Source organism: Colletes latitarsis, chromosome 3 (assembly GCF_051014445.1).
Source record: "Colletes latitarsis isolate SP2378_abdomen chromosome 3, iyColLati1, whole genome shotgun sequence".
In the NCBI taxonomy this organism is placed as follows: domain Eukaryota; kingdom Metazoa; phylum Arthropoda; class Insecta; order Hymenoptera; family Colletidae; genus Colletes; species Colletes latitarsis.
This window is the reverse complement of record NC_135136.1, coordinates 37,694,434-37,707,857: the sequence shown is the minus strand read 5'-3', so window position 1 is coordinate 37,707,857 and position 13,424 is coordinate 37,694,434. Positions and strand designations below refer to the sequence as shown.

The following is a 13,424-nucleotide window of genomic DNA, read 5'->3' as shown; positions in this document are numbered from 1 at the left end:
ACTCATTACCTGGGATTACAATATGAATTTTGAGTATCGAAGAATATAGTACAGACCCTTGGCAACATTCAAGGATAGTTTTTAGAACCGTGCCATGCCTCGTTAAATAGTTATTAACAAATATCGGAAGTCGGAACATTTACGCCTGTATCACTGCCTGCTTTAATCGATGAATTATCAACTTTTCAGCAATAACACACATATTTTCGCTATTGGAGAACCAAATAGACATCCCTGGCAACATTCAAGGACCGATTTTGTTACGCTCCATGCCCTAATTAATTAGTTATTAACGATAGATGCCTATGGTGTCACGTTAAAAGGTTCAAAACAGCGGGCCGACTTTCGATATTCGTTAATAACTATTTAATGAGGCATGACACGGTTCTAAAAAGTATCCTTGAATCTTGCCAAGGGTCTATACTAGATTCTTCAATTCAAAAAGTTCACATTTCAATCCCAGGAAAGGCGTAATTAATAAATTAAAGAGCAACAATTTATTACAAGCCGAGAAGCACATAGTACATTGTTTTCGACACTAGTTGGCGCCACCATCCAACAATTAATAATTCACTGCTTCTCATGAACTACTGCTCCTTAATTTACTAATTACTTCTTTCCTGGGAAGAAACCATGAACTTCCAGAGTTCAAGAATCTAGTATAGACTCTTGGCAAGATTCAAGGATACTTTTTAGAACCATGCCATGCCTCATTAAATAGTTATTAACGAATATCGGAAGACAGCCCGCTGTTTTGAACCTTTTAACGCGACACCATAGGCATCTATCGCTAATAACTAATTAATTAGAGCATGGAGCGTTGCAAAATCGGTCCTTAAATATTGCCAGGGATGTCTACTTGGTTCTCTAATAGCCAAAATATGTCTGCTATTGTTGAAAAGTTGATAATTCATCAATTAAAGCAGGCAGTGATACAGCCGTAAATGTTCCGACTTCCGATATTTGTTAATAACTATTTAACGACGCATGGCATGGTTCTAAAAACTATCCTTGAATCTTGCCAAGGGTTTGTACTATATTCTTCGGTTCTAAAAATTCACATATCAATCCCAGGTAATGAGTTATTAATGAATAATCAAGGTAGTGTGTGTGAGGAGTAGGAGGAGTGGGGGTAGCTGTACTCCGGATACCTCCTTACACATTCTGTGATCCTGGCACGAAATTTTTAGTTCGAAACCCGTTCTTAGATGGCGATACTATACGATTGCACCAAATCGTGGGGGGCGAGAGGGGATCTGTACTCCGGATAGTACGAATCCCTGATGTTAGATGGCGATACTATACTTTGGCACTTTTTAGCGTAATATTTGAAATAAGAATCGCTTCCAATAATCGTTTATAACTTATTAATTATATGAAATAATGTATAGAAAAATGCATTATTCTTTTAATATAATTAAATGCATATTCTTCTCAATTATAAAAGTTCAGAATTTTAAAAAATGAAGGAATTAATGGGAACGGTAGACAAGAAGGTCAATAAAAAGCATGAAAAATATGATTTTTTATATTATATAATTTATTCGACTTAATATCCTTTTTTTTAATAAAAATATTGTATTTACAAGTATCAAAAATTCCTTACGATCTACTATACAGTAACATTTATTACACAAGCAACATGCAAGTACCATCAAATTGCAAATTCAAAAATATATTATGTAATTTTCTAAATAAGAAACCATGTCATATACAAAGTGATTCTCCCACTGGACGCTCTAATAATAGCTGACAATAGTCTTTGACCAGTCTTTGATGTCGCTACAATGTTTAATTAGACAGTTTAATTAAACTGCGAAGCCGACTGCTTTTGGAGCTTCCGACAGAAAAATCACGCTGGTATATACCTGTTTCGTATATGTATATGTAGAGTAAGTCCACGAGTTACACGGATTCGCAAATGCACGATACACATATCCATATGCATATTTGATATGTCTATATGTTAGTACTTATATATCACTTAAACTTTTCTTTTTCTGCTTAACATTAAACAGAAATATTATTCTTAGGACAAGATTAATCTTTGTTTTTCCCCGCGATAAATTGCGAGAACACAACGAATTGAAGAACAATTCGTTCTAGAACGAATTAATCGCGCAAGTTGTGAACTTACTATAATTTTATACAATTACATCGCAGTCTTGAAATATTCTAATATCCACGAAGAACTAGATCAATTCATTTATGACACTAAAGAAACTTTACTGTGCTACAACCATGTTAATCCCATGAACACATCATTTATGTGTTTTTTTCATAACACATCAGAGCTAATTACTTGACAACTTCTTTTAATAGAGACATGTGGATATTGTTGACGCCATCCTTGTATAAAATCACTGATACCCTCACAGAAACTAAGATCAATCATTTCCAACTTTGGACAAAACAATAGACATCTGTAATATATTGCGGGAGTAAGAGAACGAGCTCCCATTAAATCCAATTGTTGCAATCGTGGACAATATAAAAGTGGTTCCAAGTCATGATCTGTTAATCCTCTAAGAGCTGCTAAAAATACTTTCTCCAGATATCGACACGAAGATAGTAATGCTCGTAAAGAATTACCAGGAGCACCCAATCCACCACTATACAGATACATAATTATTAGAAGATGTTAAATTAAAATATAATATTTATACGGACGATACAAATTGTTTTTCTTTAACAACATACCACCATCCAAAATCCACTTCCCGAAGATTGGTACAACGAGATAAAGCTCTAACTCCGTGCGGAGTTAAGGTTTGAGCCTTCCAAAAATCAACACTTTCTAAATATGGACAAGAATTTCCTAATTTGATTGCAACTTCATCTATATTTAAACGATCATGCATTCCTGCTAAATTCAAGTGTCTCATCTGAGTGTTTTTCTTTAATATAGAACATAATGTAGCAGTTTCAATATTTGTTCTGTAAAGTTCTAGGCGCTCGAGCAATTCCAAGTTTTTAAGTTTTGAGAATCCTTCATTTGTTACTCTCATACAGTTGCGTAAGCACAATTCTAAAAAACATATTTAGAATGAGTAAGTTGTATACTTTCGTAAGGTGCCTTATAATATTTGCATTTACCTTTTAAATTCTTACAGATTTTTGAAATTTCAAGAATAATCGCATCGTTAACAAATTGACAACAATTTAATCTCAAATGTGTCAAAAGAGCCCCAGACGCGCGAAGAAAATGTATAAAATCTTGATATTTAATCATATTATAATTTCCACACCATGAAAGATCTAATTGTTGTAAATATTGACACCTAGGTGCTAAACAATTCAATGCTGATGTATCTAAACAGTACCAATAAGGTTTTAAATTAAGATTCGTATACAATAGAGCATCTCTTGCAATGTTATTAAAATGTCTGTTTACTCTACATAAACAACATAATGATCTTAAATCTAAATATTTTAAAATTTTTAGTACTGTTTCATCCTGCAAAAATACATTGAAAATAAGATATTGCTATTAATAATGAAACAAAATTTATATAATGTAAGTAATCAAAATATGGTACTTTACTGGAAATGCAGAGAAACTGCCGCATGGTTGATTTTCAGAATCAGTTAAAATCTTTTCTTCCAGAGTATTACTATGTTCACTTATTGGTGTTGAGTAATGAATATCTCTGATAAGTTTTGGAAAATCTTCTTGTAAAAATTGTTGTAAACTATTGAATGCTTCTTCTATAGGAGGAACAGACTGATAGTGTTGACCTATTTTAGATATCAACTTGCCCTTGGAAATATTATCTATTATCTTGCTACAATAATTTTTTGAATACATTACTATGATTATTACATTAGTATCTAAAGTTAATATCAATAAAGTAGTACCTCTTAAAAAGTTTACAATGCTTAGGAAGTGTCTTTTTAAGAACTGTCAAATCCTGATTTGCCTTTAAGTAATTTGGTGTCAGATTATAAACATCATTACTACTATGTTCAAGGTAGCCCAATTGTTGCAAAAGGTCATTTAAATTTTGATTATGCAAATTATTGTTAGGTACAATTAGTTCAGACGTTCCAATAAGTAACACAGCATCCAACTCTGTATAATAATCTAATAAGGTGTGATTAAATTCTAGTCTTATCATTTTTGTTTTAAAATTACACAGCTGCAAACGTGGGGAGAATATCCTTGGTTTATGAGCTACAACTTGAGGAAATCCACTCCATAATTGAAACCATTTTCTCTCAGAATTTTGTGCCCAAATTCCAACTACACTTCCAGGGTTATAAGTTTCATATATTGATACTCTAATTGGATATACCTCTTGATAATATTCTAGATCTTGATAAAACAAAATATTTTAATTTATTTTCATTTTTGTTAAACCATAAATATTAACAATATAATATTTGAATAGTTAATCATTATTTAACATTAAATATTACATACCTATATAATCTTGACTAATAACATCCTCGTTATTCTGTGGCATATAATCTATCAGTCTTGAAGGTGCTTTGTTCCACCACTGTCCATATGTTCTCTAAAATTAAAATCATTTCAATTATTTAAAGATATTAATGCAAAAGCATAAAATATATTTACTATCAATTTTGTATTAAACAATCTATGTCATAAGCTATTCTATACTTCTCAAAAGAATGTTTTTTTTTTCAATTTTACTAGTTTTTAAATTTGAATATTTGAATTACTAAACAATGTATAAATATCATTTCTGTATACATTATGTACAATTTTGTACTTTAATCAAACTTTATTAATAACATTATACCACTAGTCTATAAAACTATAATATACAATTAATTACACAATTCGCATTAAATATTAATTATACAACAAGGTATAATTTCTTTTAATTTACATGCAAATTAACGTATATTTTCGTTTTATATTTCATGTTATTGATAATTGCCTCGTGAGTTCATATCGCTCGATACATTAAAATAATTAACTTACCATAACAAAAGCATGTGGAAAATCTCCGTAATCCGGAAATTTACTGGGATTTCCAGCAATGTTATAGGCCGTATAAGAAATACTGATATTACTTCCATATTGGGAACTAAAATCGCATACGTCTTTCACAAACTGTTCAACAAATAAAACAGTTTCCTCCTCCTTTCCTTCGATTCTTTCTCCATTTATTGGAACTATTTCAACTTTTGTCTCGTCATAAGATATCATGTCATTTACAATTAATCGAAATGTTTTAACTTTAAACATCAATCAATATAGGTTAATTCCTGTTACTCTTGTAATTATACGTATAATATGCATAAAAAATTGCTTAAAAATTAAATGTCTCGCAATCTATTGTACAGAACAGCAGTTTTTTATCTAATTTCGTCTCGCACTATAAAATGTATGTACGAAAAAACCACAATAAATGATATTTCTTTGATCACAATTTATTGAACGTTCTAACCATTCGTATAATGGTATTTCCTGTATTAAAAGAACACGCTACGAAACGTCACAATCGATCCATTTCAGTTTGAAAACAAATTCGAACCGCGGAGATGAATTTTCTTAATGAATAACTTAAAGAACATAAAATAATGATTAATTACTAAATAATGTCTTGCAATTTATGTGACATTTACTATAATTGTATAAGAGAATGATTACTTTATATGAAATGAAGCCCCATAGCATTCGACAAACCGAAATACGATCATCTCTCATAACAAAAGAAATAGAAAAGTCCTTTCAATGTGACCAGATCTGGCATAATTGAGTGCACCGACGTCGACGTTAGTAACGACGAACTTCCTTAATATTTAACAAAGTGGTGAGGAAAGCCGACATATCTTATCGCACGAACCACATGTTACGCTCGGTCAGCACCTCATGCAACTTCGGGAATTCGATAAAGAACGTGAATGGGAGCCTTTCCTCCTTGCTCTTGAACAGCCAAAGTTCGTCTTCATGGCATACAATTTCGAATCTCGACGGCCCAGGCATTTAATACGTTTCGAGCTATTATAGGCACATACATATAAGTAAAGAATTATTATTTGAAATAATAGAATAGTTGGAAAATAAAACGTTTGAAAATAGCTTTCATAGTCTTATTTGATAAACTATTTTCAAACGATTTATTTTCCAAGTATTCTATTATTTCAAATAATAATTCTTTAATTTTATAACAAGGAATCTTTATTTAATATTTAATTAAATTTGTGTCAATTATATTTTTATATAGGATTGCAAATATAGGATGTTCAGTTGTATTCCGGAGTTATTCCGTAACAGAGATGTTCAGTCTCTGAGTTGTTCAATATAAGAGTTGTTCCCAAAGATGGGATTTTCTTCGTCTTCAAAGAAACCCGGGTTGTCCCTTGGCCGCTGTTCGTGAAACATCTTCTTGACCATCTTCGGAACTCTTGATTGAATGTAAATCTTCAATTAATTTCTTCATCTCGCATCACGGTCCGTCTTGCTTGGTGGTTGAGGGATAACTTCCGCGAGAGCCCCAGGGAGCTCCTGTAGTGACCAAAAAGGACGGACCATGACGAGGGACCCAGATGTCATTTGTGCAACTTTGATAGATGAATTGTCCATCAAAATGAAATTAAAGAATCATTATTTGAAATAATGGAATATTTATGGTATATAATAGAATTTCTACATATTCTTCACCAAAATACGCGTTGTTTGCATTTTGAAACATTAAAATCCTCCAATCCGTTCAAAAGTTATAATGTTTTAAACATACGCATGAAATTTCAAGCCAACATTTCTGTATATTTAAAACATTATAACTTCTGAACGGATTGAAGGATTTTAATGTTTCAAAATGCAAACAACGCATATTTTGGTGAAGAATATGTAGAAATTCAAAGAATACTAATTTGTTGATGGAGATTTCGTTAAAAAGTTATTAACGTTTAAAATTCCGCCCGTACTGAATTTTTTTCTCAAAAGTGGATAGGATTTCGGGGGTGGGTCTATTCACAAAAAATTATTATAATTGACCACCGCAACTGAAAATAATTTTTTTAGAACGATTTGAAAAATTTTTTTTTCGTCGAAAAATTTAGGCACTACCCCCTGTCGATTTTTCTTAAAAATACGTTTTTCATTTTTGATAATTTTGTTTGACGCCCTACAGAAAAGTTGTCTAATACCTTTTTGTAGATACCCATGAGCTCTACTTCAGAAAAAAGTTTCATTGAAATATATTCACAATTGTAGGAGTTATGGCTGTTTGAAAATTGGACCATTTTTATGAGGTTTTTCCCATTTTGCGGGGTCAAGGACCAACTTTTCGAATATTTTTGCGATTTATACATGTTCTCCACCAAAATACGCGTAATTTACTTTTTTAAACATTAAAATCCGTCAATCCGTTCAGAAGTTACGACGTTTTAAAGATTCCCATGAAAATTCGGGCAGATATTTCTGGTCTCAAATTAGATTTTCGGTAAGGAATTTTTTTCTCGAAACTGCGTAGGATTTCGAGGGTATATGTATTGACCAAAAATGATTGTAATTGACGCCCGCAACCAAAAATAATTTTTTTAGAACGATTTGAAATTTTTTAATTTTGCCGGAAAATTTCACACCTATTCGAATTTTTTTCTCAAAAGTGAATAGGATTTTGGGGGTATGTCTATTCACCAAAAATTATTGTAATTGACCACCGCAACTGAAAATAATTTTTTCAGAACGATTTGAAATTTTTTAATTTAATTTGTTAATAACTTCTTAGTGAAGCCTCAGCCAAGAAATTGATATACTTGATTTTCGCCTTATTTTGGCCTCTAGACTCTCCCATCAAAATTTTTCCCAGTAGTGTAATAGTTAAAACGTGATCAAGGGGACTTAAAACGCGTATTTACGTGTAAATTTTTTTTTTATATGGACTTTGCTCATATGTATGTGCCTATATGTATAGCTCGAAACGTAAGAATGCCTGGGCCGTCGAGATTCGAAATTTTATGCCGCAAAGACGGACTTTGGCTGTTCAAGAGCAAGGAGGAAAGGCTCCCATTCACGTTCTTTATCGAATTCCCGAAGTTGCATGAGGTGCTGACCGAGCGTAACATGTGGCTCGTGCGGTAAGATATGTTCGTCGTTACTAATGTCGACGTCGATGCACTCAATTATGCCAGATCTGGACACACTGAGTCCTTTACCATTTTGTAATCTACTACTTCGTTTTCAAGATAAAGTAATTAAAATTTCACTGACTTCCGGTGCGGGCTATTTAAATATAAGCCATCCTAACACGGAATAGCATTCTCACGCGTCTAAACACATATTTTCCATATATTATAGCATTAAGCAACTATTTCAAAAAATCTCAACAAAACAGGGTGATGTAAGGTTGCTCAGAAATTTTTTTTAGTGATTTCCACATTCATTTAAAAGTACTCAATGTAGTAACAACGCCAGGAATATTGTTGCAGTATTTTCCCGATATTTATCATCTTAGAACTTACCAAATTTTCTCGCTTTGATTATAGCAAGAATGTAAAACATTGTCACAATGCAAAATTAAATGATATTCAACATTGCACGATCTGATGTATGTGTGAAACTGAACGAAATACGCAAAAAAGTTTATTCGTCCATTTTTTAGTATTATTTATAAATAACTATATGATAATATTGGTGCCAATGGAAATTTTAATATAAATTTAATTATAAAGTGGAAAGAATGGCGATTTAAATGTCAAGAATCATTAGAAACAGAACATTTTTATATACAATGGGTCTCTTCAAACTGTCCTAATAGCACAGCTCACTGAAATTTTCCATTACAAATCATTCTTGATTCATAGACATTGTCGTTAATAAAACATACAGTAATATTTATTGTTTAGAAGGAACTGCAGTAATTGATATTCAAACGTTTATTTACCTATAAATGTATTAATTCTAGTAATATAAAAAATTATTGTTTGTTTAATAACTGTTCTATTATTGCTTTTCGTTTCTCTGAGGTTTTTATTAATGAATTTAATCTTTCTTGTTTTAACTTCCTTGGAGGAACATGTTTGAAAGCTATGTTCCAATCATTAGTGTGCCTAACATCCAGTAAGATATTCATAACTTGATTAATGGCAAGATTTTTTGCAGATCCACTTCCCCAGTCCAAATATTTCTCTAAGGGAAATTTGGCCATTTGAATACCTTCCTGTTTAGCTTTTACCAATGTGGCTGGCTTAGGATTAATCTGTAAAATATGTGTTAATACATATCAAATAAAGCACTTATATAAAAATAAGTAATTTTTAAATAATTATTAAAATTGTTAATAAATCACAGCCTTTTTAATTAATTAGAATCAGATCAATGAATATGCCTATAAAATAGGATTGTGCATAAATGTTGAATTTAGTACATGAAGTATTGTATATTATTTTTCAACCATTATTAACTATTTTAATACTAATAGATTACATAATGAGTAAAAGTAAAACATAAGGTATATTTTACCTTATCTACCAAGGCACCAACAATGTATATTTTGTTAGCATCATATGTTTCCATAACATTATTAGTATGTGGAGTAAGGTACACCAATTCACTTTTATTAAACATTTCTAAATAAGATTTTGAACAGATATTTAATGGAAAATCTGTATTATAGAGTGTTGGTATTGATTGATAAAGTTTTTTCATAAGGTAATCAGACTTATTAGCGTTACAAAAATAAAGATTAAAAGGATTAATGTGCGCTCGGTTAACTGCGAACGATAATACTAATTGTTTTGCACAATTCTGTGCCTCGTATCTTGTCATAACATTGTTATACCCAAGATCAAATACTATTTTTGGTTCAAATAACATAGCATTCATTAAACCCTTGTTATAATATTGTGTTATTGTTGTATCAGATATACGCAAAAACATTGTATTATGTTTTAAACCATATTGTATATGATCAGTTTCTCTTTTGGTTGGCGGTGTTGCAGCCCATAATTCTTTTTTTTTCTTTCGATTTTCAGCTTTCATTTCATTTTTCCAAAGATAATACATATATGACCTATATATTTGAAATATAAAAAAAAATATTATACTTGATATAATAATCTTTTTTTCGAGATTTAAACTGCTAAATAAACAAAAGGTATATTCCTAGCAGACGGACCGTTCACCGATCGGGGTGAGTTATACGTCATTCGATTTTTCTAATTCAGTACATTATTAATATGTATTTCATTATTTGCAGAAATTCGTTATTTTTGTTTAAACTTGTCGGAAAATTGCAATAAAAAAGTAAGGTTAAGTATATTTTGAGAATTTCGTACAGCCAATTTACCATTATTTGTCCCATAAAATAAGACCATTGCGAAACAGTATTTTTATTTAATTTTAGTTATATAATAATATGACATTGCTCATAATTGTATGTTAGCATATACATTAATTTTAAGGCATCTGTAGCTGAGTTAGGTCTGGGCTAGATTAGGTTAGGTTAGGAGCCGGGAGAAGGTAATATTTTGTACTGTTACTGCACATACTCTCTACCTGACCTACTACTGCACAGTATGTGCATGAAAAAATGACTTTCATGCATACATGTTTAACATATTAGCATTTGGCTACCTGGCATTTATAATTTACACCATAAACACAGTAACGACAGTCATTTGTTTCTACTTGTGAATCTGTCAAAATATGCTTAACCTTACATTTTTACTGCAACTTTACGACAAATTTAAACAAAAATAACGAATTTCCGCAAACAAAGAAATGCATATTAATAATGTACTGAATTAGGCGAATCGAATGAGACGTATAACTCACCCCGATCGGTGAACGGTCCGTCTGTTAGGAATGTTCCAAACAAAATAACTCTAAATGATATAATTTTTCAATGTGAAATTACAAAGAAAAAATTAAACAACCTTCTTTGTGCTTTACTAGTTGCTGACAATAACATAATCCAGTTTTCGGCGGTCATTTGTTCCGGTACTCTTCCAGTTTCGTGTTTTATCATTTCTAATTCGTATTCTATTTTCTTATAAAGCATCACATTTGTTGGAATTTTAAGAAGTTTGTCAAGCTTTTCTTGACATTCATTCTTATATTCCTTAGTTATTTTCTGTGATTTATTTTCTGAACTGCTACATCGTACTATCAACACACGATGTTGAACATATATTCGATCAAAAACTTTGAATCTTGTGTTCACGAATTTACATTGTGTTGGCCGAACAACTGCATTAGAACAAAATTGTCTCGTCACCATACAATAACTCCGAAAAACATTGTTATACATTTTATTTATGAACAATTTGAAACATAAATCTACACGAGCTATAATTACTGCAATACAAGCATTGAATAGAACATATGTAGTGAGCTACGTACGATACATAGAATATTGAAAATTTTAGTATTCACAGATAGGAAACCCTAAAGGTTTTACTAGTCCCTTTACAGTGCCATATGAGGGGTTGCCATAGAACTAAATCCATGAAGAGAAATTTAAATTTTACTTCAAATTTCTTTTTATACTTTTATTCATTATTTATAACTCTATTAACAACACTGTTGAAATGTAATCATAATCTGCGTAATATCGAATACGATTAAAGTAACGAGTACTAATTGTAAATGGAAATATTTATATTCAAAAATTAACATTCTAATAAATTAAAAGAGTAAATTAAGTACATTATTATTAATACAATATATCTTATTATCAAATTTATAGTAATTTTATTATTACCCCATGTTACTTACTATTATTATTAATTACTAATATAACATTTAAATTTATAATAAATTTGTATTGTGTTTAAGGGCTTTATACTAATTTAAAGGGACAAGTTCAAGAAAGGACTTAGAATGTGTTGCTCGAAATGATAATATGTATTAATCAAATAGAGCAAATTACTAAACACAATTCTGGTTTATCAAAACGGTTTATCAAAAAAATATTAACTTTAATAAACAATGTAGTTTAAATGTTCACCTTGACAACAGTTATTTATCAATGATAGTCAAATTTTCAAATATCTCTGAACGTACAGCGACGTACTGTTGTCTTTCTGATAATATTGAAAGCGTAATAACAAATAGCTTTGAAAGTAAATTTTAAATACTAACATGGTCTTGTTAGGTGAAATTTTTCCAAATTTTGTGGCAAATACGCAAATTGGCACAATTAATTTTCACGATTGGCTAGGTGACTCGTAAGACGATATTTATTCAGTGGTTATAACCTCTAATATTATGCATGATTTTAAAAAAAGTTATGCTGAAAGCAACTGTTTGTTTATGTCAAAATAGCTTTTGCTGCACCTTTTTTTTCAATATATTTACAGATTCATTTGTAGCATTTTAATTACTATTTTAATGATTATATAGTAAGAACATAATACATCGAAATGATCTCTGAAATAAATTTGTATGTCTTACAGATGGGGAATATTATTTTCTCATCCAAACGATTTTACGCCGGTGTGCACAACAGAATTAGCCCGAGTTGCCAAATTGATGCCCGAATTTAAGAAACTGGGAGTAAAAGTTATCGCATTGTCGTGTAATTCTATCGACTCGCATCGTAAATGGATAGAAGTAAGATTTTCAGTGTATTAGATAAAAATTTATTTCAAGGATTTACGAAGATAATAAACAATACAAGATGATTAAGATTCTGAAAACTTGATCCTACTCTTATTTCTTCCCTGTAGGACATAAAGTCTTATGGTGAAATAACTGACAAGGAGTTTCCTTATCCGATTATAGAGGATGAAACACGGAAACTCGCAACATTATTAGGAATGCTGGATCCTGCAGAAGTTGATAGTCATGGTATACCTTTGACTGCTAGAGCAGTATATATTATCGATCCTGCCAAAAAAATGCGATTATCCATATTATATCCTGCTACCACTGGAAGAAACTTCGAGTAATTTCTTTTTTTTTTGTATCTTCAATATTTTAATTTCTATTTTCATTATTATATATTTATTTATATACTTTGTCGGACACAGTGAAATTTTACGAGTGATTGAATCGCTTCATCTGACAGAAAAGTATAAAGTAGCAACACCTGTCGATTGGAAGGTTTGTTTTTATAATTTCAAGTAATTAGTTCATTATTGTATGTTTGAAAAAATGTTTAAACTTTTGTACAATGATTTTCAGAAAGGAGAAGATGTTATGCTTCAGCCTACCGTGTCCGAAGAAGAAGCAAAAACGCTGTATGACAATATGAAAATTTTAACACTACCTTCGGGCAAAACTTATTTGCGTATTGTACCGCAACCAACTACATATAAATAATTCTTTGAAATATGAAAAACAAGTATTTTACAGTGTATTTTCTTAAATTACCAAAACTAATGTTTGAAAAAATTAAAATACACATTCCGATGATATATTGAATTTTGTGTAATATTAATAGTATTATTCCTCGAACTATAATTATAAATAAGCGTATTTTTCAGTTAGTGCCTTAACA

General features: G+C 30.8%; 3 protein-coding genes across 4 annotated transcripts; 1 reads left to right on the top strand and 2 right to left on the bottom strand.

The window, feature by feature from the left end:
* Positions 1-1,563: 1,563 nt before the first annotated feature.
* On the bottom strand, positions 1,564-5,896 carry Fbxl4 (F box and leucine-rich-repeat gene 4). The gene is made up of 7 exons (XM_076784326.1): positions 4,952-5,896; positions 4,424-4,517; positions 3,859-4,315; positions 3,545-3,785; positions 3,097-3,457; positions 2,701-3,028; positions 1,564-2,612 (listed from the first exon to the last, which is right to left on the bottom strand). Exons 1-7 carry the CDS (start codon positions 5,216-5,218, stop codon positions 2,279-2,281), a joined length of 2,082 nt encoding a protein of 693 aa, XP_076640441.1. The 5' UTR covers positions 5,219-5,896; the 3' UTR covers positions 1,564-2,278.
* A 1,998-nt stretch (positions 5,897-7,894) lies between these two features.
* Prx6a (Peroxiredoxin 6a) lies at positions 7,895-13,348 on the top strand. Of its 2 annotated transcripts, none has more exons than XM_076762877.1 (5): positions 7,895-8,058; positions 12,379-12,535; positions 12,652-12,869; positions 12,955-13,027; positions 13,109-13,348. In XM_076762877.1, the coding sequence occupies exons 1-5, from the start codon at positions 7,910-7,912 to the stop codon at positions 13,244-13,246; spliced, it is 735 nt and encodes a 244-aa protein (XP_076618992.1). In that variant the 5' UTR covers positions 7,895-7,909; the 3' UTR covers positions 13,247-13,348. The 2 variants fall into 2 exon arrangements, with proteins under 2 accessions (XP_076618992.1, XP_076618993.1); XM_076762878.1 differs by lacking the exon at positions 7,895-8,058 and adding an exon at positions 11,774-12,150.
* On the bottom strand, positions 8,856-11,306 carry Rswl (tRNA methyltransferase roswell). The gene is made up of 3 exons (XM_076784413.1): positions 10,858-11,306; positions 9,443-9,992; positions 8,856-9,179 (listed from the first exon to the last, which is right to left on the bottom strand). The coding sequence occupies exons 1-3, from the start codon at positions 11,229-11,231 to the stop codon at positions 8,898-8,900; spliced, it is 1,206 nt and encodes a 401-aa protein (XP_076640528.1). The 5' UTR covers positions 11,232-11,306; the 3' UTR covers positions 8,856-8,897.
* Positions 13,349-13,424: the final 76 nt, after the last annotated feature.